This window comes from Anomaloglossus baeobatrachus, chromosome 4, assembly GCF_048569485.1.
Source record: "Anomaloglossus baeobatrachus isolate aAnoBae1 chromosome 4, aAnoBae1.hap1, whole genome shotgun sequence".
Classification (NCBI taxonomy): domain Eukaryota; kingdom Metazoa; phylum Chordata; class Amphibia; order Anura; family Aromobatidae; genus Anomaloglossus; species Anomaloglossus baeobatrachus.
In genome coordinates this window covers 566,187,100-566,214,882 of record NC_134356.1, presented here as the reverse complement: position 1 = coordinate 566,214,882, position 27,783 = coordinate 566,187,100, and the positions used below count along the sequence as shown (strand labels likewise).

The 27,783-nt window shown below is 39.8% G+C and overlaps 1 protein-coding gene across 1 annotated transcript in view; it reads left to right on the top strand.

The window, feature by feature from the left end:
- IGDCC3 (immunoglobulin superfamily DCC subclass member 3) overlaps window positions 1–27,783 on the top strand; it is a 248,679-nt gene that overhangs the window by 165,238 nt on the left and 55,658 nt on the right. The window contains exons 3-7 of the mRNA XM_075342856.1: window positions 2,475–2,619; window positions 4,419–4,549; window positions 4,639–4,776; window positions 7,463–7,621; window positions 19,454–19,619. Of these exons, the coding sequence (XP_075198971.1) occupies window positions 2,475–2,619; window positions 4,419–4,549; window positions 4,639–4,776; window positions 7,463–7,621; window positions 19,454–19,619 (739 nt within the window). The remainder of the gene's footprint in view (window positions 1–2,474; window positions 2,620–4,418; window positions 4,550–4,638; window positions 4,777–7,462; window positions 7,622–19,453; window positions 19,620–27,783) is intronic.

Here is a 27,783-nt window from a genome sequence, read left to right as displayed (position 1 = left end):
CCCTAACACAGAAGGACCATTTTTATTTCTTCAATGGCGGCTTCCCATGTTTTATATAAAAGTGCTGCATTAATGGCCTATATCCTATATTAAGGCCAGCCTGGAGATCAGGTGAATGCCTCAGGTTTGACCTCTGAAACGTCTGTCAATCAGCTGTATTAATTGGAAACCATATGTCCATAAGTCTTAGTGGAGCTCATGTAAAGTGATGTCCTCCTGAGAAAATCAATTTAAGAAGAACCTGAAAGTTGATTAATTCTGCGCGAAACACAGGAAGCATGATCTAGAGTCCGGCTCCATAATTCAGAGCCATACACCGTGTGCAGAATTATTGGGCAAGTTGTATTTTAGAGGATTTTTTTTTTATTGATCAACAGTTCAACAACTATGTTCTCAATCAACCCAAAAAACTCATAAGTATCAAAGTTTAATATTTTTGAAAGTTGGAGTGTTTTTTTTTTAGATTGTTCTATCTTAGGAGGATATCTGATTGTGCAGGTAACTATTACTGTGCAGAATTATTAGGCAACTTAATAAAAACCAAATATATTCCCATCTCACTTGTTTATTTTCACCAGGTAAACCAATATAACTGCACAAAATTTAAAAATAAACATTTCTGACATGCAAAAACAAAACCCCCAAAAATTAATGACCGATATAGCCACCTTTCTTTATGATGACACTCAACAGCCTACCATCCATAGATTCTATCAGTTGCTTGATCTGTTTATGATCAACATTGTGTGCAGCAGCCACCACAGCCTCCAGACACTGTTCCGAGAGGTGTACTGTTTTCACTCCCTGTAGATCTCACATTTTATAAGGGACCACAGGTTCTCTATGGGGTTTTTTAGACCTTTACTGGCCAGCCATGCTGTGGAGTAGTTGGATGCATGTGATGGAGCATTGTCCTGCATGAAAATCATGTTTTTCTTGAATGATACCGACTTCTTCCTGTACCACTGCTTGAAGAAGTTGTCTTCCAGAAACTGGCAGTAGGTCTGGGAGTTGAGCTTCACTTCATCCTCAACCCGAAAAGGTCCCACAAGTTCATTTTCGATGATACCAGTCCATACCAGTACCCCACCTCCACCTTGCTGGTGTCTGAGTCGGAGTGGAGCTTTCTGCCCTTCACTGATCCAGCCTCTGGCCCATCAAGAGTCACTCTCATTTCATCAGTCCATAAAACCTTTGAAAAATCAGTCTTAAGATATTTCTTGGCCCAGTCTTGATGTTTTATCTTATGTTTCTTGTTCAAAGGTAATCGTTTTTCAGCCTTCCTTACCTTGGCCATGTCCCTGAGTATGGCACACCTTGTGCTTTTTGATACTCTAGTAATGTTCTAGCTCTGAAATATGGCCAAACTGGTGGCAAATGGCATCTTGGCAGCTTCACGCTTGATTTCCCTCAATTCATGAGCAGTTATTTTGCGCCTTTTTTGCCTAACACGCTTCTTGTGACCCTGTTGGCTATTTGTCATGAAACGCTTGATTGTAAGTTTCACAATTTCAAGACTGCTGCATCCCTCTGCAAGGCATCTCACAATTTTGGACTTTTCAGAGCCCGTAAAATCTCTCTTCTGACCCATTTTGCCAAAGGAAAGGAAGTTTCCTAATAATTAAGCACACCTTATATAGGGTGTTGCTGTCATTACACCGCACCCCTCCTCATTACAGAGATGCACATCACCTCATTTACTTAATTGGTAGTTGGCTCTCAAGCCTATACAGCCTGGAGTAGGACAACATGTATAAAAATTATCATGTGATCAAAATACTCATTTGCCTAATAATTCTGCACACAGTGTATACAGTGGATATATAAATTGGTCAATGGGGTGAAATTCTTCATTTCCTGACAATTAATCAAACACATTTGGACCCCATGAGAAACTAATTTTCCTTTATTGAGACGGACTAAGAAGATTGATTAATTATTATCTATTGACTAAGATGCCCAATTGCACTAGCAGTTCCTCCATAAATCCAGATGAACAAACAAATGTTTCAGACACCAGAATACATTTGTCTTCCTTGAATTTTCTACTAATGAGCGACACTTCAATGTCTGCTATACAATTATTTATATTGCCTTATTCGTTTCAGACAAACTTCCTTATCATCCCTACAGGAGGGTGAAACTGGACAATTTTTATATTCTGGCTTTTGAATTTTAGTGTAAAAATACCAGCAGTTTCCATAGCAACCAGTCAGGTTATTACTTGTATTTTCTAAGAAAGTTCTATTTAGAGTCTTATTGGATACAAAAGATAACTCACCTCTTTGTCTGCGCTGCAGATATTCACGCTATACGCTATCCTCCTCTGTATATACAGTTTATACCATTTCTGCAAATCTACGGTCTACTCAAAACTATATTGTTTTAGCAATTGTTTAACATTTGTTTTGTAGAGTACAATATAATATGAAAATTTACATTACCTGAATCACAATATTGCTCTTCTTCCACAGCCATATCAGACTTTCACATCTTTCCGCGGGATGCTACCCTAGAAGAAGGCGGTGTGGCCAGGTTTCAGTGTCAAATCCACGGTCTGCCCGAGCCGGAGATTGTATGGGAGCGGAGCGGTGAAATTATTGATACAGAGAACCCTAGGTACATACGGACCAAGAACCGAACACCGTATTTAACCTGACCAAGGAATCATCCACACTACTTTATTATATCCAGCCATTAAATTATATTAATTGGAAATACTCCACCAACAGAAATCTATAGGGTGTTATATGTATATAGGGCTGCACGGTTGCTCAGAGGATAGCACTGCAGTCCTGGGGTTGTAAGTTTAAATCCCACCAAAGGACAAAATCTGCAACAAGCTTGTATGTACTTCCCGTGCTTGCGTGGGTTTTCTCCAGGTTCTCAGGTTTCCTCCCGCACTACAAAGACATACAGATAGGGATTTTAGGTTGTGATGCCCAATGAGGACAGAGATCATCACATCTGTAAAGCACTGTGGAATTAATGGCTCTATATAAGCGAGTAAAATCTATGTATTATATATATATATATATATATATATATATATATATATATATAAAACTATAGTTTCAATCCATTGTAATCTGAAAAAATGATGCCAGTTGATTTAAAGGCTCTATTGCAACGCTATTCTTTCAAGAGATGATCTCTGTAATATGGAGTTTTACCTTTTGGCACCACACTGAGACCTTATACATCCTTTGTGTGCCTCCTTATAGCCTTTGTGAACACTACTTTGCTATGTACATTAATGGCTCAGTGGTTAGCACTGCAGCCTTGCAGCGCTGGGGTCCTGGGTTCAAATCCCACCAAGGACACCATCTGCAAGGAGTTTGTATGTTCTCCCCGTGTTTGCGTGGGTTTCCTCCGGGTACTCCGGTTTCCTCCCACACTCCAAAGACATACAGATAGGGACTCTAGATTGTGAGCCCCAATGGGGACAGTGTTGCAAATGTATGTAAAGCGCTGTGGAATTAATAGCGCTATATAAATGAATAAAATTATTATTATTATTATTATTATCTTACTTCACATAATTGTATCGAGAATATCCTTGTCCTTTGGTTGTACGATATCAGGTGCACATCAGTTTTGTAACCTAAAAGAAATAATGAGACTATCTATGGAAGTAACGTGAAAAATCTACATTATTAACTTGGTCTCTAATGATTTTTTACAACTTTGTATTGACATTACTAGAAATTATGTGATTTACTGTTCATAGACAAAGTGCAATAAATTTAAAACCCAGCTCGGGCCGATGTAACCCATTGTCCAGAGTAGTGACCTCATGTTGATTGCCACAAAAAAAATCTAATAAAAATGGCTTCAATTATTCTATTTAGATTTGTGATGGCAGATAAAGCTTGTTTCAGCATAGGTAGGGCATTGTTAGGAATAATACAGTATATCTGATGGCACATTTACCAGTGGCTGTTACAGTAAATGGCAGCCAATCAGCTACATAGAAGCCGATCCGTTAATACCCTGTATAGACAAGCATACCGCACTTCTATGAATGATTATATTAACGTTTGTTAAACAGAACGAATTTTAATATGATCGATCTATGTCTGGATATGGTTATTAATATGCACTGGATTGATCATAGTGATTTTTGCTAAAGACAGTCTAGTCCAACCTTACACTACCTGGAAATCTTAGATCTTTTTTGGTATATTTTAGCCACACATCTTTTTTGGTATATTTTAGCCACACACCTTTTCCCAAAAAAACATGCCCTTTCAATGAGACCTTGATCCAGGACAAGGGGCAGCAAGTGCTTACAACACATAATTAATATAGTGCAAGGTCATAAAGATAGTCTTTTTCAATAAACTACACCAGCATTTTGGCAATTTAGTTTGACGAATTTGCCCCATTGTGTCTTTTTCTCTCTCTATCCTACACAGATATACCTTGCTCCCCACTGGTGTGCTTCAGATCACTGCGCTCCAAGCAGAAGATGCAGGTGTGTTTCGTTGTGCAGCTTCCAATGCTGCTGGCACTAAATTCAGTCCTGAAGCGACACTAACAGTCACAGGTAAAGCCCTTGAATATGCCTTCTGTAGTGAAATATTGATATTCGATATGATATTATACAATATGTAACTGCACTAATACCTACTATAGGCCCTCACTCCACTGGATACAAGGATCCGATGATCTTAGTTGGCCCAGAGAACCTCACAAAGACCATTCATGAGACAGCAATCCTGGAGTGCATAGCTACTGGAAATCCCCGGCCTATTGTGTCCTGGAGCCGTCTTGGTAAGAGTCAACTGATTAGTGCCAGATGTCACTTTAGAGTTCTATGGTACATTATGAAATGTATTACTTGGGGCCCAATTCATTAAAACCCTTCATGACTGGGCTATTTTCCTTTCTTTTTTATACACAAAAAAATATATATATGTATAACCTACACTGAAGTGGCTAATTTCACCTAAAGCAAACTAAACCACAAATGAAACGATGAGAATAAGCAAAAATACGGTAAAATATGCAAGCATTTGTTGTTAACGTATTTAAAAGTAAGTTTAAAATAGTGGGGGATGCACAAACAACAAATACATAACAAAGGTAAACCTGGATAAGGGTATAGTGATGAAAATTACATAAAATATATAAATAGGTAATGGGGTAGTAACGTTTTTGTAGTGAAAATAATAAATGAAAGACGTCTAAGGAAGCCAAGTGCAGTAATAGATAGTAAAACGTATTACTTACCATACAAAATCACAGACATTCCCCAGTTGAAGGCCTCCTAGACCCCGACGCATGTTTTGCACAGAGCTTTTTCACAGGAGTTTTTCACAGTGTTCGTTTTAGTTTTTTCTTCCACTTCTTCCAAAAGCCAATTTTTTTTATTTTTTCGTCCACATAACCGGGCTAGTTTTTTTGGGACAAGTTGCACTTTTGAATGACAGCATTCATTTTATCATGTGATGCACTGGAAAACAGGGAGGTAATTCCAAGTGCGTTTAAATTGCAAAAAAAAGTGCATTTCCACAATTCTAACATTGTTTTTGTTTGTGTCGCCAATTTCCGAGATCGTAACGTTTTCAATATTCATGATATGAGGTTGTGTAAGACCTTGTTTTTTTACGTCCTCAGCTGGCTTTTTACTGATACCATTTTGGGGTAGATGAAACGTTTTGATAGCCTGTTATTGCATTTTATTGCAATGGCGTGGCAGACACAAACAGGAATTATGGTGCTTTGATTTTTTTTTCTTATTATGCTGATTACTAATTAGATAAATTTATTTTAGATTTTTATACATCAGACTTTTATGAATGCAACGATACCAAATATGTGTATTTTCATTTTTCTTAATTACTTTGAACTTCTTTCTCTCTCTCATATATATATATATATATATATATATATATATTCATATTTTGAATTGTTTTTAGTTTGCATTTTACTGCATTTACTAGTTCCCTTATGGAACTTGAACCTGCAATCCCCTAATTGCTTGAACTATACATCATCAGCACTGCTATGTATAATGAAAGTCACGGTCTCCTATGAATGCCAGCTAAATGCTGGTTTTCACAGGAGAGCCGTCATTGCAAGCACGGAGGACATGAGATCATATCATGTGGAATGACGCATCCTACCGGCGCACATTAAGTGCCACTGTCAGAGATTGACAATGGAATTTAACAGCTTACTTACATTGAATTACTGACCTCTTATCACTAGCATTTGGTTGCTTCCACCTCACCAGAAATATTTCTCTGGTTCCTAAGGGCCCACATTTTTTTCTGTTTTTCATTGTGTTTGAGTATTTTTTTAAACTTTTTTTATCACAAAACAGGAGGCTTCTCTATAGAACTAAAAAACTTCACAGAAAAATGCACGTTTAAGTCATGCAAGTTTAACAATAAAAAAAACGCTAAAAAAAATCACGTTAGAAACACTAAAAAAGTATGTCTTTTTTTATAAACCACAAAAGCTGTGTGTGGAGGAAGAATAATTATGTAAATTATTTCTCCTCAAAAATTGATTTTACTCCACATACGCCAATGTCTATTCATTTACCAAGAATTATGTGTCAAACTTGATAGATGACATCCTCCATCTCCCTCTACAAGTGTGTAATAATTACATGAGCACGCTCAATGGCCTGCAAGACCTTTTATACTATTAGATACAGACAATATCTAGGTGCCACCAGAGAGCTGGTGTCTGTATGGTAACCTTGGGCATTTAAGTATATGACGATTTGTAGACTGTTATTTTTTCCACAAAACTTTTTAATATTAGTTTATTTCTTTGACCTATTGACAAAAAATAATTAAATAAATAAAAATTGGTAGAAAACTTTTGTTAGACCACTTTACAGCTATATCCAGTCACGAGTGTGTGTATATATATATATATATATATATATATATATATATATACTGTATATATACTGTATACTGTATATATGTATTGATATACACACATTCATGCCTACTGTAATATTTCTCTCTCTCTATATACAGTATATATATATATATATATATATATATATATATATATACAGTATATATTCATATATACTGTGTGTATGTAATATATATATATATATATATATATATAAAAAATATATACACAGATGCAGTTCTTTCTGACAGATACAACTATGAAAATGTGTCTTACAAACTATTTCCCTTAATTCCCTTCAGACTGAAATAATATTGGAAGATTGAATTATCTAGCATCCACAATTGAATATGTTTACCAATATAGTCTCCAATGCTAAGGAGTATATGATAAGGACTGTTGCCAATATGTCTCTAGTGTCGTCTAGTGCTGACTATACTCTTTCAGAGATTGGAGGCTCACAAGCGCGTTTTGAACCCATATTCAGTGTTTTGGGTAACAATAGTGCCCCCTATTGCCATTCTTTAAAAACTGTTCTGCAGAAAGATTCCAATTGATGTACCTGAATGTCTTACAGATGGCCGTCCTATTGGTGTAGAAGGAATTCAAGTTTTAGGGACAGGAAATTTGATGATATCAGACCTAACTGTGCATCACTCTGGAGTCTATGTATGTGCCGCTAACAAACCAGGAACCCGGGTGCGCCGGACAGCACAGGGCCGACTCGTTGTCCAGGGTAAGTGACCTGCTCTATCTCCAAATGCAAATAAAAGTGGTCATTTCACATGATCGGGCAAGACATACCACTTTTGGCATAAAGTGGCTTTTAGTGTATAAAATAGGGAATAGTAAGTAGACACTAGCAAATTAGTATTTGATTTTAAGAGGTGGATCTTGCAGATTTTCCCAAGTCCAGAGATATTTATTGGAAAACCCTAAAGACTGAAACGCAAGACAAGTTGGAATGGAATACTGGCTATTTAATAATGATAACTATTTTACTACTATAATTACAATAAATGTGTAATGTTATTTTAATATCTACAGGTAATAAAACTTTGCCCATTTTATATTCTTAGCTCTGATTGGTGAAACTTTAGGCCCCTAAGTGAGTCAAGACTAGTCCATAGCGAGGCATTGTGGAGACACGGGGCTCAGTGGGTGCTCTCGTCCGCTGGCCCAGCCACCTTTAGAAAGACAGCATGGCTCAGGGCTCATCCCAACTGAACTCACGACCTCCTTAACCCTTGTCCGGCTGAATAGGTACAATTGTAACTATTCTGTTTTAAAATTGCAATACATTTTTTTTCCAAAAGCCGTAGAGGTCTGAAATTTCGTGACATCTCTGCAGTTTTGATCCAGAATATACTGGCCAAATTTCAATAAAATATCTCCACCCCCTTCCGAGATAAGGGGTCGCTGTTAACGTTGTAAAATTATGCAGCCTGACGAAGGTTAACCGTGGGCGGAACACTACTCAGACAACACAGGGTGAGGGAATCATAATATTAAGACTTTATTGGATCCCTAAAATATTAACGGCATAAAACACATAACCAGCAAAACACACAAATGTAACAGGCAACAGAGTCTCACCCTTCCGCTGGCTCACCAGGGATTTAGAATGTCCATGCCTCAGAGGTTCCAGGGCTATTTACTCCAATCCAGCAGCACCCCGCTTTTGGCGGGCACCTACCGAGACTGGAATAACGCCAGATTTAGGAAGCTGGCTGAGGTCTGCAAAGTCTGTACCAGGTGACTGGATTGTCGCAACCTGGGTTTCCTCCTTAAGTAGTCTTTGGTTTGAAGTCATGTAGCCAAGTATTCCTCTAGTCGGAGCCAAAGTCCCTATACAGAGTCCACAAGGTATCCTGGTCCTGATCCCCTAGCCAGCTCCTAAGAGCTTAGACTGGATCATGCGACATCCAACAACTGGTGACTTAAGAAAGTCCCCTTTTTATAGCCCGCGGCTTCCCTGTGGATATACTGTGCCCTTATCGGATTGGTTGTACAAGGTTGCTTCTCTTATTGGATGAATTTGAAGCTGCATGGATAATGTTCATTTAAATGATGTGGATAGAAAGACTGAGGATATCTACATGAAGTCTGCAAGTCACAGACTAGACAATGGCTACTAAGGTAATTTACATTAGATTAGCAATACACAACTACATTACAATGGACGCTCAGAGGGTCTGGTAGAAACAATAGTTTAGCAAACATGAGTTAGCACACAGAAGAACAATACGTCTGGTTGAATTTTAAGAAACTTTAACCCATGCTAGGCACTGAGTGTCCATGTCGTCACAGGTGAAACTTTAGGCCCCTAAGTGAGTCAAGACTAGTCCATAGTGAGGCATTTTTAGGTAAAAGTAAGTGTATAGATAACAGTTAACATATAAGCTAGACCAAATTATCCATTTTAATGACTACCTCCAGCCAACAAACTGAAAATTCATCATTTTGATAGCTTTACGCAGTTCTATTACGTCTCGTTATTGCAGATCCTCCACTGTCCTCTTCTAGGTCACAGCTGAAGCTGTATGATAATGGTGCAGAAGTATCTTGAGGAGAGATAAGTGGACCTGTGTATGTTCGGGTTTGGCCGGACTTTAGTTAAAAGTTTGATTTAGGACCCAGACTTGACCTGAACTTGTTCCAAAACCCTAAGCCTAATATAATGAATGGGACCTGAACTAAGGAGCTCGAATCGAGTAATGAGTATAATGGAAGTCAATGACTGGGCAGTTTGGTTCTTTATCCACATACAGCCAGCCATAAACAGAGCATTTCCGAGGCAAGAGCGTAGGGGTTTTGTTTCTTTTTTGTACACACTATATCCAAAAATGTTGTTGTTCCCCCCAGTGAGAGCCATTCAGAGACTACAAGTGGCTCTCACTGGGCCGAGCACTGAGCATACCCGAGCACAGCAATGCTCGATCGAGTGGTTAGCATACGAACAGCACCCAAACTCAGACGCAGACTTTTTTTTAAAAGACTGTGTATGGGTTTGAGCCCCAGTGTTTGGTACAAACCCTGACCTTTACAGTTTGGGATTGCTCATCTTTAATGTTGAGCCAAGTTTGTCATTTATGAGAATATGATACTTGGAAAGCAATAACATGAGCCGACAAGGGGTTATTGTAGGAAATACTATCAGTGACCACATATTATCTCTATTCCATGTACATGTGGTGAATAGTGATGTGCGACCACTAATATGCTTGTGTGCTTGGTACTTGTAATGAGTACTTGAATGCTCGGATGGGTTCGACTCGAGTACCCAAGTAGAATGGAAGTCAATGGGAAACTTGAGCATTTTTCCAGAAGAGTTCCAGGAAAATGCTCACGTTTCCTATTGACTTCTATTACACTCGGGTACTCGAGTCGCGCCCCCGAGCACCCAAGCATGGTAGAGCTTGCTCATCACTAGTTACGAGTACCAAGCACCCGAGCATGGGTGTGCTTGCTCATCACTACTTATGAGCAGCGAGCACCCAAGCATGGTAGTGCTTGCTCATCACTAGTTATGAGTATCAAGTACCCGAGCATGGTAGTGCTTGCTCATCACTAGTTATGAGTATCAAGTACCCGAGCATGGTAGTGCTTGCTCATCACTAGTTACGAGTATCAAGTACCCGAGCATGGTAGTGCTCGCTCATCACTAGTTACGAGTAGCGAGCACCTGAGCATGGTAGTGCTCGCTCATCACTAGTTACGAGTACTGAGCACCCGAGCATGGTAGTGCTTGCTCATCACTAGTTACGAGTACCGAGCACCCGAGCATGGTAGTGCTCGCTCATCACTAGTTACGAGTAGCGAGCACCTGAGCATGGTAGTGCTCGCTCATCACTAGTTACGAGTACTGAGCACCCGAGCATGGTAGTGCTTGCTCATCACTAGTTACGAGTACCGAGCACCCGAGCATGGTAGTGCTCGCTCATCACTAGTTACGAGTAGCGAGCACCTGAGCATGGTAGTGCTCGCTCATCACTAGTTACGAGTACTGAGCACCCGAGCATGGTAGTGCTTGCTCATCACTAGTTACGAGTAGCGAGCACCCGAGCATGGTAGTGCTCGCTCATCACTAGTTACGAGTAGCGAGCACCTGAGCATGGTAGTGCTCGCTCATCACTAGTTACGAGTACTGAGCACCCAAGCATGGTAGTGCTCGCTCATCACTAGTTACGAGTAGCGAGCACCTGAGCATGGTAGTGCTCGCTCATCACTAGTTACGAGTACTGAGCACCCAAGCATGGTAGTGCCTGCTCATCAGTAGTGGTCACCAATACTGGAGGAAAAGGAGAAATTAAAACACACAAAAAGGAAATACGAAAATAAGGAGTTATAGATTTTTTTTGTAAAAACATTATCTCTATATAGACTACAAAACGTGCATTTTTTTTACCATTTCTTAGCTATATGAACCTTAGCAGTAAGCTATGTATAGTACCTAGTGAAAAAAAACACTACAATGTATTCCACTGGGATCCAGAATAAAACCTTTAATTATTCTTAATGAAATATCCTAGAGATTCTTAAGTGACCCAAGTAAGATAAAGCCCTAATTCTGCGTTGTCTTTGTCTTGGTAGGAGGGGAGGTCGTTCATGGTAGACTGATTACATTTGTATGTTTCACTGCTCTTTTCTCTTCCATTAAATTAGTAATGCTGCTAAGTAATGAACGCAACAGATTGAAGGCCAGACGGGATTGCATCAGCAGTGACTGTGTTAATATATTGACCCTATTAAGTTCTTCTATGGAAGTCTCAGAATTTTCCCAGCAGCGCTATTCCTTGCAGAAAGAAAAGAGAAGGGCATGGACAAAGGGAGTAATCTGTGCATTCAGTCCACTGTATCCTCCCACTTCCCTACTCAGCATCTTTCGGTCATGTCTGCATCTTGCAAATAAATATTCCCATTTGCAATTTTCCAGTGATGAGCGATGCATGTTTATATGCTGAGTGTGCTGGTATCTAATAATGGCTACTTTAAGGCGCCATCACCAGAAACTTCTTTAGATTTCATTCTGCCTTGTGTATACGGCTTGCATTGTTTGCTTTTGTACTAAGTCCCACATTGCTCTGCAGCACACCCTCCGTGCTATCAATCTTCTTCCCTGCGCTCGTTTATGCTTCCACGCTATTGTTATGGGGCGAATAATAAAAGAGCTGCTTACATCCCTCACACATGTATGTAGGATCCTAGTGCTGGAGACATGTAGGTAAAGTAATGATCATGGACGGTACAGAAAAATATTAAAAATTAAGAATCCTCAGTGGTTGATACATTTTAATGGCTTACTGAAAAGATAGTAACAAACAGCAAGCTTCCACCATTGAAAGCTACCGTCCACTGAGGAATCTCAATTTTTAATATTTTTCTATCAGCTAACACGGAACAAAGATATATTTTTCCTGTATCGAAATGGATGGGGCAGACATTTTTTGGTATATGTTTTTAACAATCTCAATGAAGAACACTCCAGTCAGCCTCTTCTTACAGAAACAGCTGCTCTCGGGGAACAATAGGCTATTCAACTGTATAGCAAATGGAGATAAGAGAAATGTTAGGTTTAATTAGGTACTAGGAACAGAGAAAGGACACTTCCATCAAATTGCTCTCTAAAAGCTCATTTACATATTGCAATTTTCTTACAGCACCAAGAGAACTGGCTCCAGAAAGTGCTATGACCATAAGGGCTCGATCACATAAGCGTATAACATGGCTGAGTGCTATCCAATGTTTTATCAGATAAAACTTGGACCACTGTTATACTATGGGGCACGTCAGAACTGCAATTTTTTTTTCTCATGCCGGCATGAGAAAACAATCACAGCATTCAGCAATTGACTCCGCAAAGCGCATCAAACGCACCCATACAAGTCTATGAGTGTCAGTGAAACATTGGATATACGCCGAGACAGACAATGGAAAAGATGGAGAAACTGAGCTCTCCATCTTCTCCGCACCGGTGCTCCGATTCTTGCACGCAAGACAATCCGATCACAGAATAATGAGACTTGGATCACGGTCGCAGCAGAGTTTGAGCTGAGTTTCATTAGCATATAGCATCTGACTTTGCTTTTCTTACATGAAAGAATCTTCAGATGCTATACGCTAATGTGACCCCGGCCTAAGACAGTTCACTTAAAGTTTTCATTGACCCGGGGCAAAATTTTAGCTCATTGTCCTAGCCATGGTATTAACACACTGGCCAGGGCAGAATGCCTTCTTGTGCACTCCCCTAGCACCTAGCACAAGGACAATATAAAATGACACTCACCTAAGTCCATAGTTTCCTTCAGTACAACAATTACATGTACTGTAAAAATATTATCTGCATATTTGTATAGTTATCACTGCCACTTACATGAGAATACTAAAGGGCTTCTCCAGTAAAAATAAATTATATAGAATAAGAGGGCCATCGGACAAATCCTTGTGGGGAGATATGTGTCATCGAGGTTAGTAGCCTCAGTGACGTAATCCCAGAAGCAAGCATGTTTGATGCTGATAGAGTTAATAGGGTGTGTCAGGGCTGGGTTTTTCGAACAGTCATAAGAGAGGGGTGGGAATGACTGCTCACATTTCCGCATCCTTTTGCGTGGTCCATCAGGTAAAATGGAGATTAGTTCTCTCATTCAGTGTCTGTGTGTGGAGGTGTGCAGGCCTCCAGCGGTGATGCTCTTGGTAAGAGCTGGACATTACCTAGGGCAGGCAGATCCTGCAAATATATATGATATATGGACTTGTTATTTTTAGTTTGTATCCATGTGCTGGATGGAGGCTGTTTTGAGTTTGTTTTACCACGTGGTTTATGAAGACTAAATAAACCAACCGGACATTTAAATGGAAATGGTTTCTGTGTTTACCTTCAACCAGCAACCAAGCGAGTCAGAAACACTAGATAGGTGACAACTTAGAGATCGCGGGGGTCCGGCCTGATCAACAGAACGGGGCAGTTTTTCCCCTGGCACGTCATATTTATTCCAGCTAAAATAGAGCAGCAGAGCACACTCCCAGTGTACTCGGCTTTTTCCGGCAGCCACATGAAGATTGAATGGAGAAGGGGTTTGGTGTGTCTACTAATGCTGGATTCTAATGGGTCCTCCCCCCTGTCTCCACCCCATAATCCTATAGAATGTAAACCCGCAAGGGCAGGGCCCTCTTCCCTCTGTACTAGTCTGTCTACTGTAACTTGTATATGTATTTTGTATGTAACCCCCTTCTCATGTACAGCACCATGGAACTAATGGTGCTGTATAAATAAATAATAATAATAAAAATAATAATAATGGGTATCAAAGGGGCATGTTCTGCTGATCATTACAGGTCAGACCCCCACAATCTACAAGGTATAAGCTATACAAATAACATCTTCACTGGAGAAGCCCATTAATTTTTATGTATAGACAAATCAACTTTACATGTTATAACGAATCCTTTGTACAATCATCATTGCCTGTATGGATATATACAAAGCAATATACAAAGCAATTATTCTTCAAACAGGCACAGCTATTCATATAATTACTATGTGTAAATGAGCTTTAAGTTAATGTCCATCAGTGAAACTTCTGTGTGCATTAATTTCTTAATATACCTTAAATAGTTGCAGCAGTAGTGGAAGCAAGTTGTAGTTTTCTATTTCCAAGAAAGAGTTACCAATCTCCTGCATAAACATACTTATGGAGGATTTCTAGTAGTGCCACACTAAGCATGGCGAACAGAAAGAGAAGGAAACTGTCTGGGGGCTTGAGAACCAAAATTGTTGAAAAATATCAACAATCTCAAGGTTTTAAGTCCATTTACAGAGATCTTGATGTTCTTGTGTCTTTGTTGCCCAACATAATCAAACAGTTTACAACCCATGGCACTGTAGCTAATCTCCCTGGATATGGACGGCAGACAAAAACTGATGAAAGGTTTCAACACAGGATGGTCTAGATGGTGGATAAGCAGCCCCAATCAAGTTCCCAAGAAATTCAAGCTGTCCTGCAGGCTCAGGGTGCATAAATGTCAGCGTCAACTATCCATTGACATTTGAATGAAATTAATCTATATGTCAGGAGGCTCAGGAGGAACCCACTGCTGACACAGAGCGATTAAAAATGTAAACTACAGTTTGCCAAAATGTACATCAGTAAGCCAAAATCCATCTGGGAAAGCATCTTGTGGACAGATGAAACTAAGATAGAGCTTTTTGGTAAAGCACCTCATTCTACTGTTTACCGAAAATTGTTTTTCCTTCCGCATTGCCGGCGGCCGCAGGTAAGCTGTAGTTCGTTGTTCCTGAGGTGTCACACATAGCGATGTGTGCTGCCTCGGGAACGACGAACAACCTGCGTCCTCAACAATCAACCATTTTTTGAAAATGAACGACGTGTCAACGATGGACGATTTGGTGAGTATTTTCCATCGTTAACGGCCATTCGTTGGTGTCACACGCAACGACGTCACTAACGATGCCAGATGTGCGTCACAGAATCCATGACCCCGGCGATATATTGTTAGATACGTCGTTGTGTCTAACGGGGCCTTTAGAACTCAGCAAAATAGCTGAGTGTGAACAGACCCTAGGGATATGTGCACAAGGCGTCTTTTACATGCCAGCGTTCTGGCTACAGAAGACACTTCAGGAAATCGTTGGTGGTGCTTTTCCTGAAGCATCTTTTTTATTTTTTTTTAATGCTGTAATTTTTTAGCATTGTCTCACCTCTACTTCATTGTCATTGAACCTTTTTCTTTGCCAATCTCGACATATGCTTGGGGTTGTTGTTCTGCTGGAACACTATGTTGTCCTTTTCATACTTATAGTTCTCGACTGTACAGAGAAACTTGTTTTGTAGTATACTCACATATAGCTCAGCATTGAGGCCACCATCAATCCTGGTCAAGTATCAACGCCTTTGGCTGTGAAGCAACCCCACCCATATCATCAGGCTTCCTCCACTAAACTTAACAGATCCTTCAGTTTCTCGCTCTCTTAGCCCCTTTTTCTCCATTTTTTCCAGACCCATTTGCACCGATGAGAGCCTAATTGATTGTCTTTTGTCGCACAGCTTCAAACAACTCGTTTCCAATCTGTCCACTTTTCATACTCAAACTTGAGCTGATGCTTCTTATGATGATTTTGAAGTTAACACTTCTTCATCTTTTTTTTGGGCCAGCATTCCAGACTTGTGTAACGTGCATCAGACAGTACATGCATGGACGTCTGTGATCTCACTATTATGAAGTATACGAGCCTCCTCCACTGCCTTGTTTGTTGTGCTAGAACTGATAGGCCTTGTGATGAGCTGACTTATTGACTCCAATATTTTGCCTGGACATCCACCTCTTGGCTTTTGAATGGTGGACAGACTTCAATTTGTATCCTTCCAACTGTCGTGGCCTCACATGATGCAGTTTGTCAATTTTATTGACCTGAGAGACAGCTATAGATGAGCTGGATGATGCTGTTTCTCTTGTCTTGGGAAATCTTTTTCATGGCTGCTCCACAAGTTAAACCAGCGACCTTTCTTTTGGGAATCAACCTAATGAAACACTGAGCTATTAGGAAATGTGAAAACAGTTTGTAATTTGTAGTATACAGGAAGAAAAATGAATTTTAACACCAGAGAGCAAAACAGTAACAATGCAGTGACATGTCAAGAATCCGCATAACTAATTATATGTTAAATAGTTGCAAGTCAATTTTATGTATAAGATAGCCAAGAAGATTGTCTAGAAAATGAAGGAAGTCTCATGCTTAAAGATGTAGTGGATGGTGAGATATAGAGCCTGGAAGTCAAAACTTCAAAACATTATTACCAGTTTTCTTGTTAGTGTGTGTATATACAGTTAGGTCCAGAAATATTTGGACAGTGACACAATTTTCGCGAGTTGGGCTCTGCATGCCACCACATTGGATTTGAAATGAAACCTCTACAACAAAATTGAAGTGCAGATTGTAACGTTTAATTTGAAGGTTTGAACAAAAATATCTGATAGAAATTGTAGGAATCGTACACATTTCTTTACAAACACTCCACATTTTAGGAGGTCAAAAGTAATTGGACAAATAAACCAAACCCAAACAAAATATTTTTATTTTCAATATTTTGTTGCGAATCCTTTGGAGGCAATCACTGCCTTAAGTCTGGAACCCATGGACATCACCAAATGCTGGGTTTCCTCCTTCTTAATGCTTTGCCAGGCCTTTACAGCCGCAGCCTTCAGGTCTTGCTTGTTTGTGGGTCTTTCCGTCTTAAGTCTGGATTTGAGCAAGTGAAATGCATGCTCAATTGGGTTAAGATCTGGTGATTGACTTGGCCATTGCAGAATGTTCCACACTTTTTTGCACTCATGAACTCCTGGGTAGCTTTGGCTGTATGCTTGGGGTCATTGTCCATCTGTACTATGAAGCGCCGTCCGATCAACTTTGCGGCATTTGGCTGAATCTGGGCTGAAAGTATATCCCGGTACACTTCAGAATTCATCCGGCTACTCTTGTCTGCTGTTATGTCATCAATAAACACAAGTGACCCAGTGCCATTGAAAGCCATGCATGCCCATGCCATCACGTTGCCTCCACCATGTTTTACAGAGGATGTGGTGTGCCTTGGATCATGTGCCGTTCCCTTTCTTCTCCAAACTTTTTTCTTCCCATCATTTGGTACAGGTTGATCTTTGTCTCATCTGTCCATAGAATACTTTTCCAGAACTGAGCTGGCTTCATGAGGTGTTTTTCAGCAAATTTAACTCTGGCCTGTCTATTTTTGGAATTGATGAATGGTTTGCATCTAGATGTGAACCCTTTGTATTTACTTTCATGGAGTCTTCTCTTTACTGTTGACTTAGAGACAGATACACCTACTTCACTGAGAGTGTTCTGGACTTCAGTTGATGTTGTGAATGGGTTCTTCTTCACCAAAGAAAGTATGCGGCGATCATCCACCACTGTTGTCATCCGTGGACGCCCAGGCCTTTTTGAGTTCCCAAGCTCACCAGTCAATTCCTTTTTTCTCAGAATGTACCCGACTGTTGATTTTGCTACTCCAAGTATGTCTGCTATCTCTCTGATGGATTTATCCTTTTTTTCAGTCTCAGGATGTTCTGCTTCACCTCAATTGAGAGTTCCTTAGACCGCATGTTGTCTGGTCACAGCAACAGCTTCCAAATGCAAAACCACACACCTGTAATCAACCCCAGACCTTTTAACTACTTCATTGATTACAGGTTAACGAGGGAGACACCTTCAGAGTTAATTGCAGCCCTTAGAGTCCCTTGTCCAATTACTTTTGGTCCCTTGAAAAAGAGGAGGCTATGGATTACAGAGCTATGATTCCTAAACCCTTTCTCCGATTTGGATGTGAAAACTCTCATATTGCAGCTGGGAGTGTGCACTTTCAGCCCATATTATATATATAATTGTATTTCTGAACATGTTTTTGTAAACAGCTAAAATAACAAAACTTGTGTCACTGTCCAAATATTTCTGGACCTAACTGTATATATATATATATATATATATATATATATATATATATATATATACATATATGTTTTATATTGGAATTGTATGTGATATACCAGCACTAAGTACCAAATATTTGTGAAGTGTAACAGAGATTATACATGGCTCTCTAAATATTTTAAAAATATAATATGACAAATATGACATGCATTTGTATTCAGCACCCCTTATTCAATGTTTTGTAGGACCACCTTTTGCTGCAATTACTGCTGCAAGTCTTTTGGAGTATGTCTCTTCCAGCTTTACACATCTAGAGGCTGAAATTGTTGCCCATTCTTTGTAAAATTGCACTAGTTGTTCGGTGAGATTGGATGGACGTATCTGTGAACAACAATTTTCACGTCTTGGCATAGAATCTCAATGGTATTTAGGTTTGAATTGTGACTGATCCATCCACACACATGAATACGCTTTGATGTAAACCATTCTATTGTAGCTCTGGCGGTATGTTTAGAGTCGTCCTCTTGGAAGGTGAATCTACACCCCAGTCTCAAGTCTTTTGTAGCTTCTAACAGGTTTTCCTCTAGGATTGCTCTGTATTTAGATCCATCCATCTTCCCATCAAGTCTAACCAACTTCCCTGTCCCTGCTGAAGAAAAGCATCTCCACAGCATTATTTTCATGATGCTGTTTGATCCATAATTTTCTCAAACAAACCTCTGAGACCTTCATAGAACAGCTGTAGTTGTAACAAGAACAATTTACTAATTAGGTGACTTCTGGAGGCAAATTGTAACTCAGGATTTTATTTTGGGGTGTAATACTACAGGGGGGCTGAATACAATTGCACTTAACAATTTTCATATTTATATTTTTCAAGTATTTAGAAAACCATGTATCATTTCCTTTACACGTCACAAATACTTGCTACTTTTTTTTGGCATATCACATAAAATCCCAATAAAATATATTTACTGTAAGTCTGAGGGTATAACGTGAAAAAATGTGGAAACGTTCATGCATAAAACTCTTACCACTTATCCATTTTCAGGTGTTCACATAATATTTTGTCTGTGATCATTCATTATGCCATATTGTCCTTTGCAGCCCCTGCTGAGTTTGTTCAACACCCACAGTCCATTTCCCGTCCTGTTGGCACTACAGCAATCTTCACATGCTTGGCCCAAGGAGAGCCTCCACCTCAGATCACATGGCTGAAGAATGGGCAGGAGCTGGAGCCCAGAGGGCACATCAAATTGAAAAATAATAATAGGTAATATAAACAGGAACACTTCGAAAAAAATATGCATGTTTTGGTCTTACTGTGTTTCCCCAAAAACAAGACAGGAGCTTATATCCTTTTCTACTTTGAAAAATGCGCTAGGGCTTATTTACCGGGGGTGTCTTATATTTATTTACCTGCTGTATCAGTGCCCAGGGATCTCACCACAATCCTCGAGATCTCTCCTGAACTGAGAATGATAGCTGCATACACATACACACTGTCACTCTCAGATCAGGAGTGCCGGCTAATTGAGTGAATGGCTATTCACCCTCTACCCCACCTAGTATCCTGCACGGTACTGATCCTCTGTGCCTGCTATACTGTATCACTGTACCAGGATTGCATTGCAATCATTGGCGACACTCCTTAGCCGAGAGTGACAGCTGTATTGACATACATGCTGTCACTCTCAGATCAGGAGTACCTCCGATGATTGCACTGAGCAAGCGCATGGCTAATTAAAAGAATGAATAGTCACCTTCCTCTCCTAGAATCCTGGCCACCGCTCAAAGTCCTGCTTTATTACTAGTACTGCCAGCCCATGGATCGCATGGCAATCATCTGCGACTCTCCTGAGCTGAGTTTAACAACTGCATAGACATACACGACATTGCCATGCGATCCTTGGGCTGGCAGTACCGGTAATACAGCACGGAGAGTGTGGGTGCAGTGCAGGACTCAGAGCAGTGGGCGAGATAATGGGAGAATAGGGTGAATATTCAACCATTTAATTAGTCGGGGCTTAGAGCACCGCAAGGGTAGAATAAAAGTTATGTATCCTGAAATAGGGTTGCGCAAGCCCTATTTCAGATACTGTTAGTTTGCGTACGCAGCTAGGGCTTATTTTTGGACTAGGGCATGTCCAAAAGTGCATGTAACTTCAGAATATGGGCAGTGAGCATCTTTGAAGCCTTGTATGCATACACCTGGCATCAAAGAAGCTCAATACTGACAAGTACAAAGCCACTCAGATACGTGATAACATGCTAAGGAGGCTGACTAGCCAGGAAACTGACGCCCCTGCGACTAGTCACAGGCCTAATTAGCATCTCATAAACAATCTTTAGAAATACTTTTTCTAAAGATCTGTTTATGTATGCTAGTACACTGGAGATTAAAATTAGAGAACAACACACAATTTCCTAAATGTTAGGTCATTGTGATTAAATCCTAACATGAGTAAAGTCGCAGTATTTTAAGCTTATTTCATACTTTGAACGTATTCTTAAGCACATAATTAAAATGTAAATGAGATAAATGAAAAAGTACACGGATCAAAATTAGAGAACACTTTCAGATACCTGCAAGTTATTGGTGTTAATCTGACACCTGGTGCTAATTTCCTTAATTAGCTGACAAACCCTATTTAACTGGCAGCCTAATTTTCCAGTTTACACTTACTTTGCAAAACTGGTGTGCCGTTCCAAAGTGACTGAAACCCTCCAGCAGCAGGTTGTCCAGATGAAGGACAAAAGGGTAACCCTATCAGCCATAGCAAAAGAAGTTGGTGGTTCCAAGTCTGTGATTTCAAGAATATTGCACCTTTACAACATCACAAACTCTTTCAAGTCCCTCAAGAAGGCTGGTCATCCTCAAAAGACAAATGCAACAAAGGACAGGATAATACAGAGAATCTCCATGGGTAATCGTTTCAACACTGTAGCTGGCATTGCTTGTCAGTTCAGCACTGAACAGGGTAAGGATCTGTCTCGTCATATAGTGTCACAACGTTTAAAAGCATGTGGACTGAAAGCCCACTCTACAGTGACCAAACCTCTCATTAGCAGAAAGAATCAAAAGGCTAGTCTCACCTTTGGTGAGGAGCATGTTGTGTGGACAGAGGAGAAGTGGTCCACAGTTCATTTTAGTGATGAAAGCAAGTTTAATTCATTTGGGTCTGATGGAAAATGTTATGTTCGTTGACAAACTGGGGAAAGACTGAACCCAAAGTGTGTTAAGAAGTCAGTGAAAGGTGGAGGAGGAAGTGTCATGGTTTGGGGAATGTTTTCTGCAGCAGGAGTTGGTCCTCTCATACAGCAACGTGACAGAGTGAATTCAAGTGTGTATCAGAACCTTCTTCAACAACACGTGGTTCCTTACTTGCGTTCATCACCCAATCCGCCACCAATTTTCATGCAGGACAATGCTCCCTGTCACACAGCAAAATAGGTAAAGCAGTTCCTTGAAACAGAAAACATTGAAATAATGAAATGGCCAGCCTAGAGTCCTGATCTAAACCCAATAGAAAACCTATGGCCAAGAAACCCACAACAGTCAAAGAACTGTTGAACAAACTGGTAGAAGAGTGGACTAAAATCACACCAGAGCAGTGTGAGAGACTAGTGATGTCCTGTGGCGGCAGATATGCTGAAGTTATTCAAAGCAAAGGCCTGTACATTTCCTACTGATAGGTGACTGTTGTTACCTTCAGAAAATTTAGGTATAATCTTTCTCTGTGCTGCAGTCATTGCTGTTCTCTAATTCTGATCATCACGTTTTGGGCAAAATAAAGGTTTTATGTTGATAAACTTTGAATCTATTGTAAAACACTGTTCTAGTGGCATGGTGCACCCCTTACAAAAAAAAACTTCAAATGTTGATCAATGTAGAATACATTATTTCTGAAAAAAGCAAATGATCATACAGTGTTCTCGAATTTTGATCTCCAGTGCATATGCTGGGACTGATAGTCAGGTATTCTAGATAAGCAACCTGAACTACTAGTGGCTCTGGGTGCACAGGAGACCTGACAGGTTCCCTTTAATTGTATGAAAGTATTTAATGAGCATGCGGTCATCAAAGCAAAGATCACTGTGAAGGGAGGGGGAGGAGGGGAGCTGTGACAATCACTTATTTTGATTGGTGGATCCTGAGTTATGTGTTGTATATAGTAGTGCCATCTTTCATTGTAATCCTATTTAGACTGCCGAGAAGTCTTGTGTACAGAATAGGAAGTATGAGGCAAATATTAGACCTTGGGTTTTTTTTTGTCTTTTTTTTTAAAAATAGTAATATGGAAAATTAAATAAATATATATATATATATATATATATATATATATATATATAGGTTTTTTCTATTTTTTAAATACAAATAATATAATTTTTGGGGGTTTTTGACTTGAAATTCTGCATAAAACATTGATAAATTCAGTTATAAAGCAATGTCTTTACAGTCCAACATATTTGTATCATGACAGCCGGGATAGTCTCTATATAATAATCCAGCATTGCTGTTATAGGATATTCATAATCTTATGATCCCCGGGGAATTGCCATTCTTCCATACTGTGACCCCACTTAGGTTTGTCATCTCGCTTCTTGACGCTATAAGCTGCTCCAGTTTCAGGGGTCATACCCTGCCTGGGAGGTGGTTGTAATCCTGGGCGATGGAAATGAAGGATGGAGGGGGGCACCAGTATCCAGGAGACATCACTATGGCAACGAGTAACCAGGGCACTGAGCTGTATTGATCCCCCACCCTACCCATGGTAATTAAAGTCTTTCATTTCAATAGAAAGGGGCCTCCAGCCAGAAGGGTCCCTGACTTCAACTTTTAGATACTTAACCCCTTGACTGAATCATTTCAAAAGTCCATTGGCGATGATGAACAAACTGTTGGCACTGAATAGGTTAAAACAAATGTCTCCGCAAGTAAAGTTTACTGACAACAAGCGAGGTAAAGAAAAAACAGAAAAGAGATGTCATGTAACGACTGTGTGTCTGTCCGGTGACCCAAGAAGTGAGAGGTCTCCAGCTTTTCCTATCACACACGGAAAAGGTTAACCAAGATTAATGAAAGGCCGCCATACTTTTTGCAATTTAATCAATCAAAACCATTACCTAATACATAGGATAAATCCAGACAGATCATTGTAATTCCGACACAAAAGGGAGAACAAACAGGGGCACTGTCTGGGGGCACAAAGGAGCTTAATGTCCTGTAACACATCACAGTATTAATGGACAACATGATCAGCGTCCGCCATTTGTAATAAGCCTTACCTTATGTCACAGTACTGAGGAATCTATAATATATCTGTGGCTACATCGCCTCATTTTTCTGACCTGTGTGTATCTCACTGTACAGTCCAGGGTAGAGGGGTGCACTTACCTTCTCTAATATGAAGGCAACAATATCATTTTAACTATAAAACACATTTTTGGCACAGATTATCTTTGATATGGGCGGCACGGTGGCTCAGTGGTTAGCACTGCAGTCTTGCAGCGCTAGGGTCCTGGGTTCAAATCCCACCAAGGACACTATCTGCAAGGAGTTTGTATGTTCTCCCCGTGTTTGCGTGGGTTTCCTCCGGGTTCTCCGGTTTCCTCCCACACTCCAAAGACATACAGATAGGGACTCTAGATTGTGAGCCCCAATGGGGACAGTGTTGCCAATGTATGTAAAGCGCTGTGGAATTAATAGCGCTATATAAATGAATAAAATTATTATTATTATTATTATTATATCACAATCTGTATTAAAAAAAATCACCCTGGTCACTGAAGCTACTTTAGATTCATCCTACCTCCTTTTCAGGCTACTCATTATCATCACAGTTGAACATAGAAAGGTTATTGGCAAAACTCCACACCACATGGCTAAACATGTATGTGATTAAATATAAACCATAAATATATATATATATATATATATATATATATACTGTATATTATATATATATATATATATATATATATATATATATATATATATATATCACCCTCTCCCTCTCTCTCCCTCTCTTCCTCTCTCCCATATACAGTTAGGTCCAGAAATATTTGGACAGTGACACAATTTTCGCGAGTTGGGCTCTGCATGCCACCACATTGGATTTGAAATGAAACCTCTACAACAGAATTCAAGTGCAGATTGTAACGTTTAATTTGAAGGTTTAAACAAAAATATCTGATAGAAATTGTAGGAACTGTACACATTTCTTTACAAACACTCCACATTTTAGGAGGTCAAAAGTAATTGGACAAATAAACCAAACCCAAACAAAATATTTTTATTTTCAATATTTTGTTGCGAATCCTTTGGAGGCAATCACTGCCTTAAGTCTGGAACCCATGGACATTATTATTATTATTATTATTAATTTATACAGCACCATTAGTTCCATGGTGCTGTACATGAGAAGGGGGTTACATACAAAATACATATACAAGTTACAGTAGACAGACTAGTACAGAGGGAAGAGGGCCCTGCCCTTGCGGGCTTACATTCTATAGGATTATGGGGAGGAGACACCAAACGCTGGGTTTCTTCCTTCTTAATGCTTTGCCAGGCCTTTACAGCCGCAGCCTTCAGGTCTTACTTGTTTGTGGGTCTTTCCGTCTTAAGTCTGGATTTGAGCAAGTGAAATGCATGCTCAATTGGGTTAAGATCTGGTGATTGACTTGGCCATTGCAGAATGTTCCACTTTTTTGCACTCATGAACTCCTGGGTAGCTTTGGCTGTATGCTTGGGGTCATTGTCCATCTGTACTATGAAGCGCCGTCCGATCAACTTTGCGGCATTTGGCTGAATCTGGGCTGAAAGTATATCCCGGTACACTTCAGAATTCATCCGGCTACTCTTGTCTGCTGTTATGTCATCAATAAACACAAGTGACCCAGTGCCATTGAAAGCCATGCATGCCCATGCCATCACGTTGCCTCCACCATGTTTTACAGAGGATGTGGTGTGCCTTGGATCATGTGCCGTTCCCTTTCTTCTCCAAACTTTTTTCTTCCCATCATTCTGGTACAGGTTGATCTTTGTCTCATCTGTCCATAGAATACTTTTCCAGAACTGAGCTGGCTTCATGAGGTGTTTTTCAGCAAATTTAACTCTGGCCTGTCTATTTTTGGAATTGATGAATGGTTTGCATCTAGATGTGAACCCTTTGTATTTACTTTCATGGAGTCTTCTCTTTACTGTTGACTTAGAGACAGATACACCTACTTCACTGAGAGTGTTCTGGACTTCAGTTGATGTTGTGAACGGGTTCTTCTTCACCAAAGAAAGTATGCGGCGATCATCCACCACTGTTGTCATCCGTGGACGCCCAGGCCTTTTTGAGTTCCCAAGCTCACCAGTCAATTCCTTTTTTCTCAGAATGTACCCGACTGTTGATTTTGCTACTCCAAGCATGTCTGCTATCTCTCTGATGGATTTTTTCTTTTTTTTCAGCCTCAGGATGTTCTGCTTCACCTCAATTGAGAGTTCCTTAGACCGCATGTTGTCTGGTCACAGCAACAGCTTCCAAATGCAAAACCACACACCTGTAATCAACCCCAGACCTTTTAACTACTTCATTGATTACAGGTTAACGAGGGAGACGCCTTCAGAGTTAATTGCAGCCCTTAGAGTCCCTTGTCCAATTACTTTTGGTCCCTTGAAAAAGAGGAGGCTATGCATTACAGAGCTATGATTCCTAAACCCTTTCTCCGATTTGGATGTGAAAACTCTCATATTGCAGCTGGGAGTGTGCACTTTCAGCCCATATTATATATATATAATTGTATTTCTGAACATGTTTTTGTAAACAGCTAAAATAACAAAACTTGTGTCACTGTCCAAATATTTCTGGCCCTGACTGTATATACATATGGATATATGTATATGTGTGTGTGTGTGTGTGTATGTATATATATATATATATATATATATATATATATATAATGTGTATATATATATATATATATATATATATATATATATATATATATATATATAAACCCATAAGTATATATATATATATATATATATCTCAAAAAACCATAAGTGTATATATATATATATATATATATATATAGTCATGTGGAGTACAGATACACTATATAGTACATGGACATGATCGTTACAGTAAATGACAGGGAAAAGGAAAACACGATCAGACGTCCAATAAATGCAATTAAATCTTTTCAGAGCAGGTATTGAGAGATAAACACCACATGTGTAAATGTTGCAAACATCTCAAGTGCCCGTGCATAATCTTCAAATAGAAGAATATATTGATAACAATAAGTCATACATAGATAGCAACACAAAGTATGCTGTATAGATAACAATGTCCACAAAATTATCCAAAAAATAGAAGAACAGGGAAATAATCCCTGGTCATAATAACAAATCAGTGAACAGTGTAAAATGTGAAACGGGTATAGTGTTTGAATCCAAATATAGCTTAGCAGCTAAATTGAAAAAGAGGTAAGAGGGGATGTGTTTTAGCCCTTATAGAGAAGATAGAACAAAGATATGGAGCGGTAAAGTGTTCACCAGGGCACAAGATCTGCCCGCAACCAAAGTAATGGTGAGACTATCACACATAAAGAAGCTGAGCAGGAAAGCACAATAAGCTATGAGAAGAAAAGTATATATACCTTGATGAAGTCGTAGCCAAAACGCGCGTCGGGCAGTCAGTGGGCCTGGCTGTTCTCATCTACTGCTGTATAACAACAGTTATATACCTTTCTTCTCATAGCTTATTTTGCTTTCCAGCTCAGCTTCTTTATGTGCGAGAGTCTCACCATTACTTTGGTTCCGGGCAGATTTTGTGCCCTGGTGAACGCTTCACCGCTGCATTTCTTTGTTCTATCCTCTCTATAAGGGCTAAAACACCTCCCCTCTTATCTCTTTTTCAACTTAACTGCTAAGCTATGTCTGTATTCAAACAGTATACCTGTGTCACATTTTACACTGTTCACTGATTTGTTATGACCAGGGATAATTTCCCTGTTCTTCTATTTTTTGGATAATTTTGTGGACATTGTTACCTATATAGCATACTTTGTATTGTTATCTATGTATGACTAAAGGCCCCGTTACACGCAACGACATCGCTAACGAGATATCGCCAGGGTCACGGAATTCGTGACGCACATCCGGCGTCGTTTGCGACGTCATTGCGTGTGACACCTACGAGCGACCGCTAACAATCCGAAAAATGGCAAAAATCGTTGATTGTTGACACGTCGTTCCTTTCCCAAATATCGTTGCTCATTTGGGACGCAGGTTGTTCGTCGTTCCTGAGGCAGCACGCATCGCTACGTGTGACACCCCTGGAACGACGAATAACAGCGTTCCTGCGTCCTCCGGCAATGAGGTGAGAGTGACGTTAATGCGGCTGCTCTCCGCCCCTCCGCGTCTATTGGTGGCCCGCTGT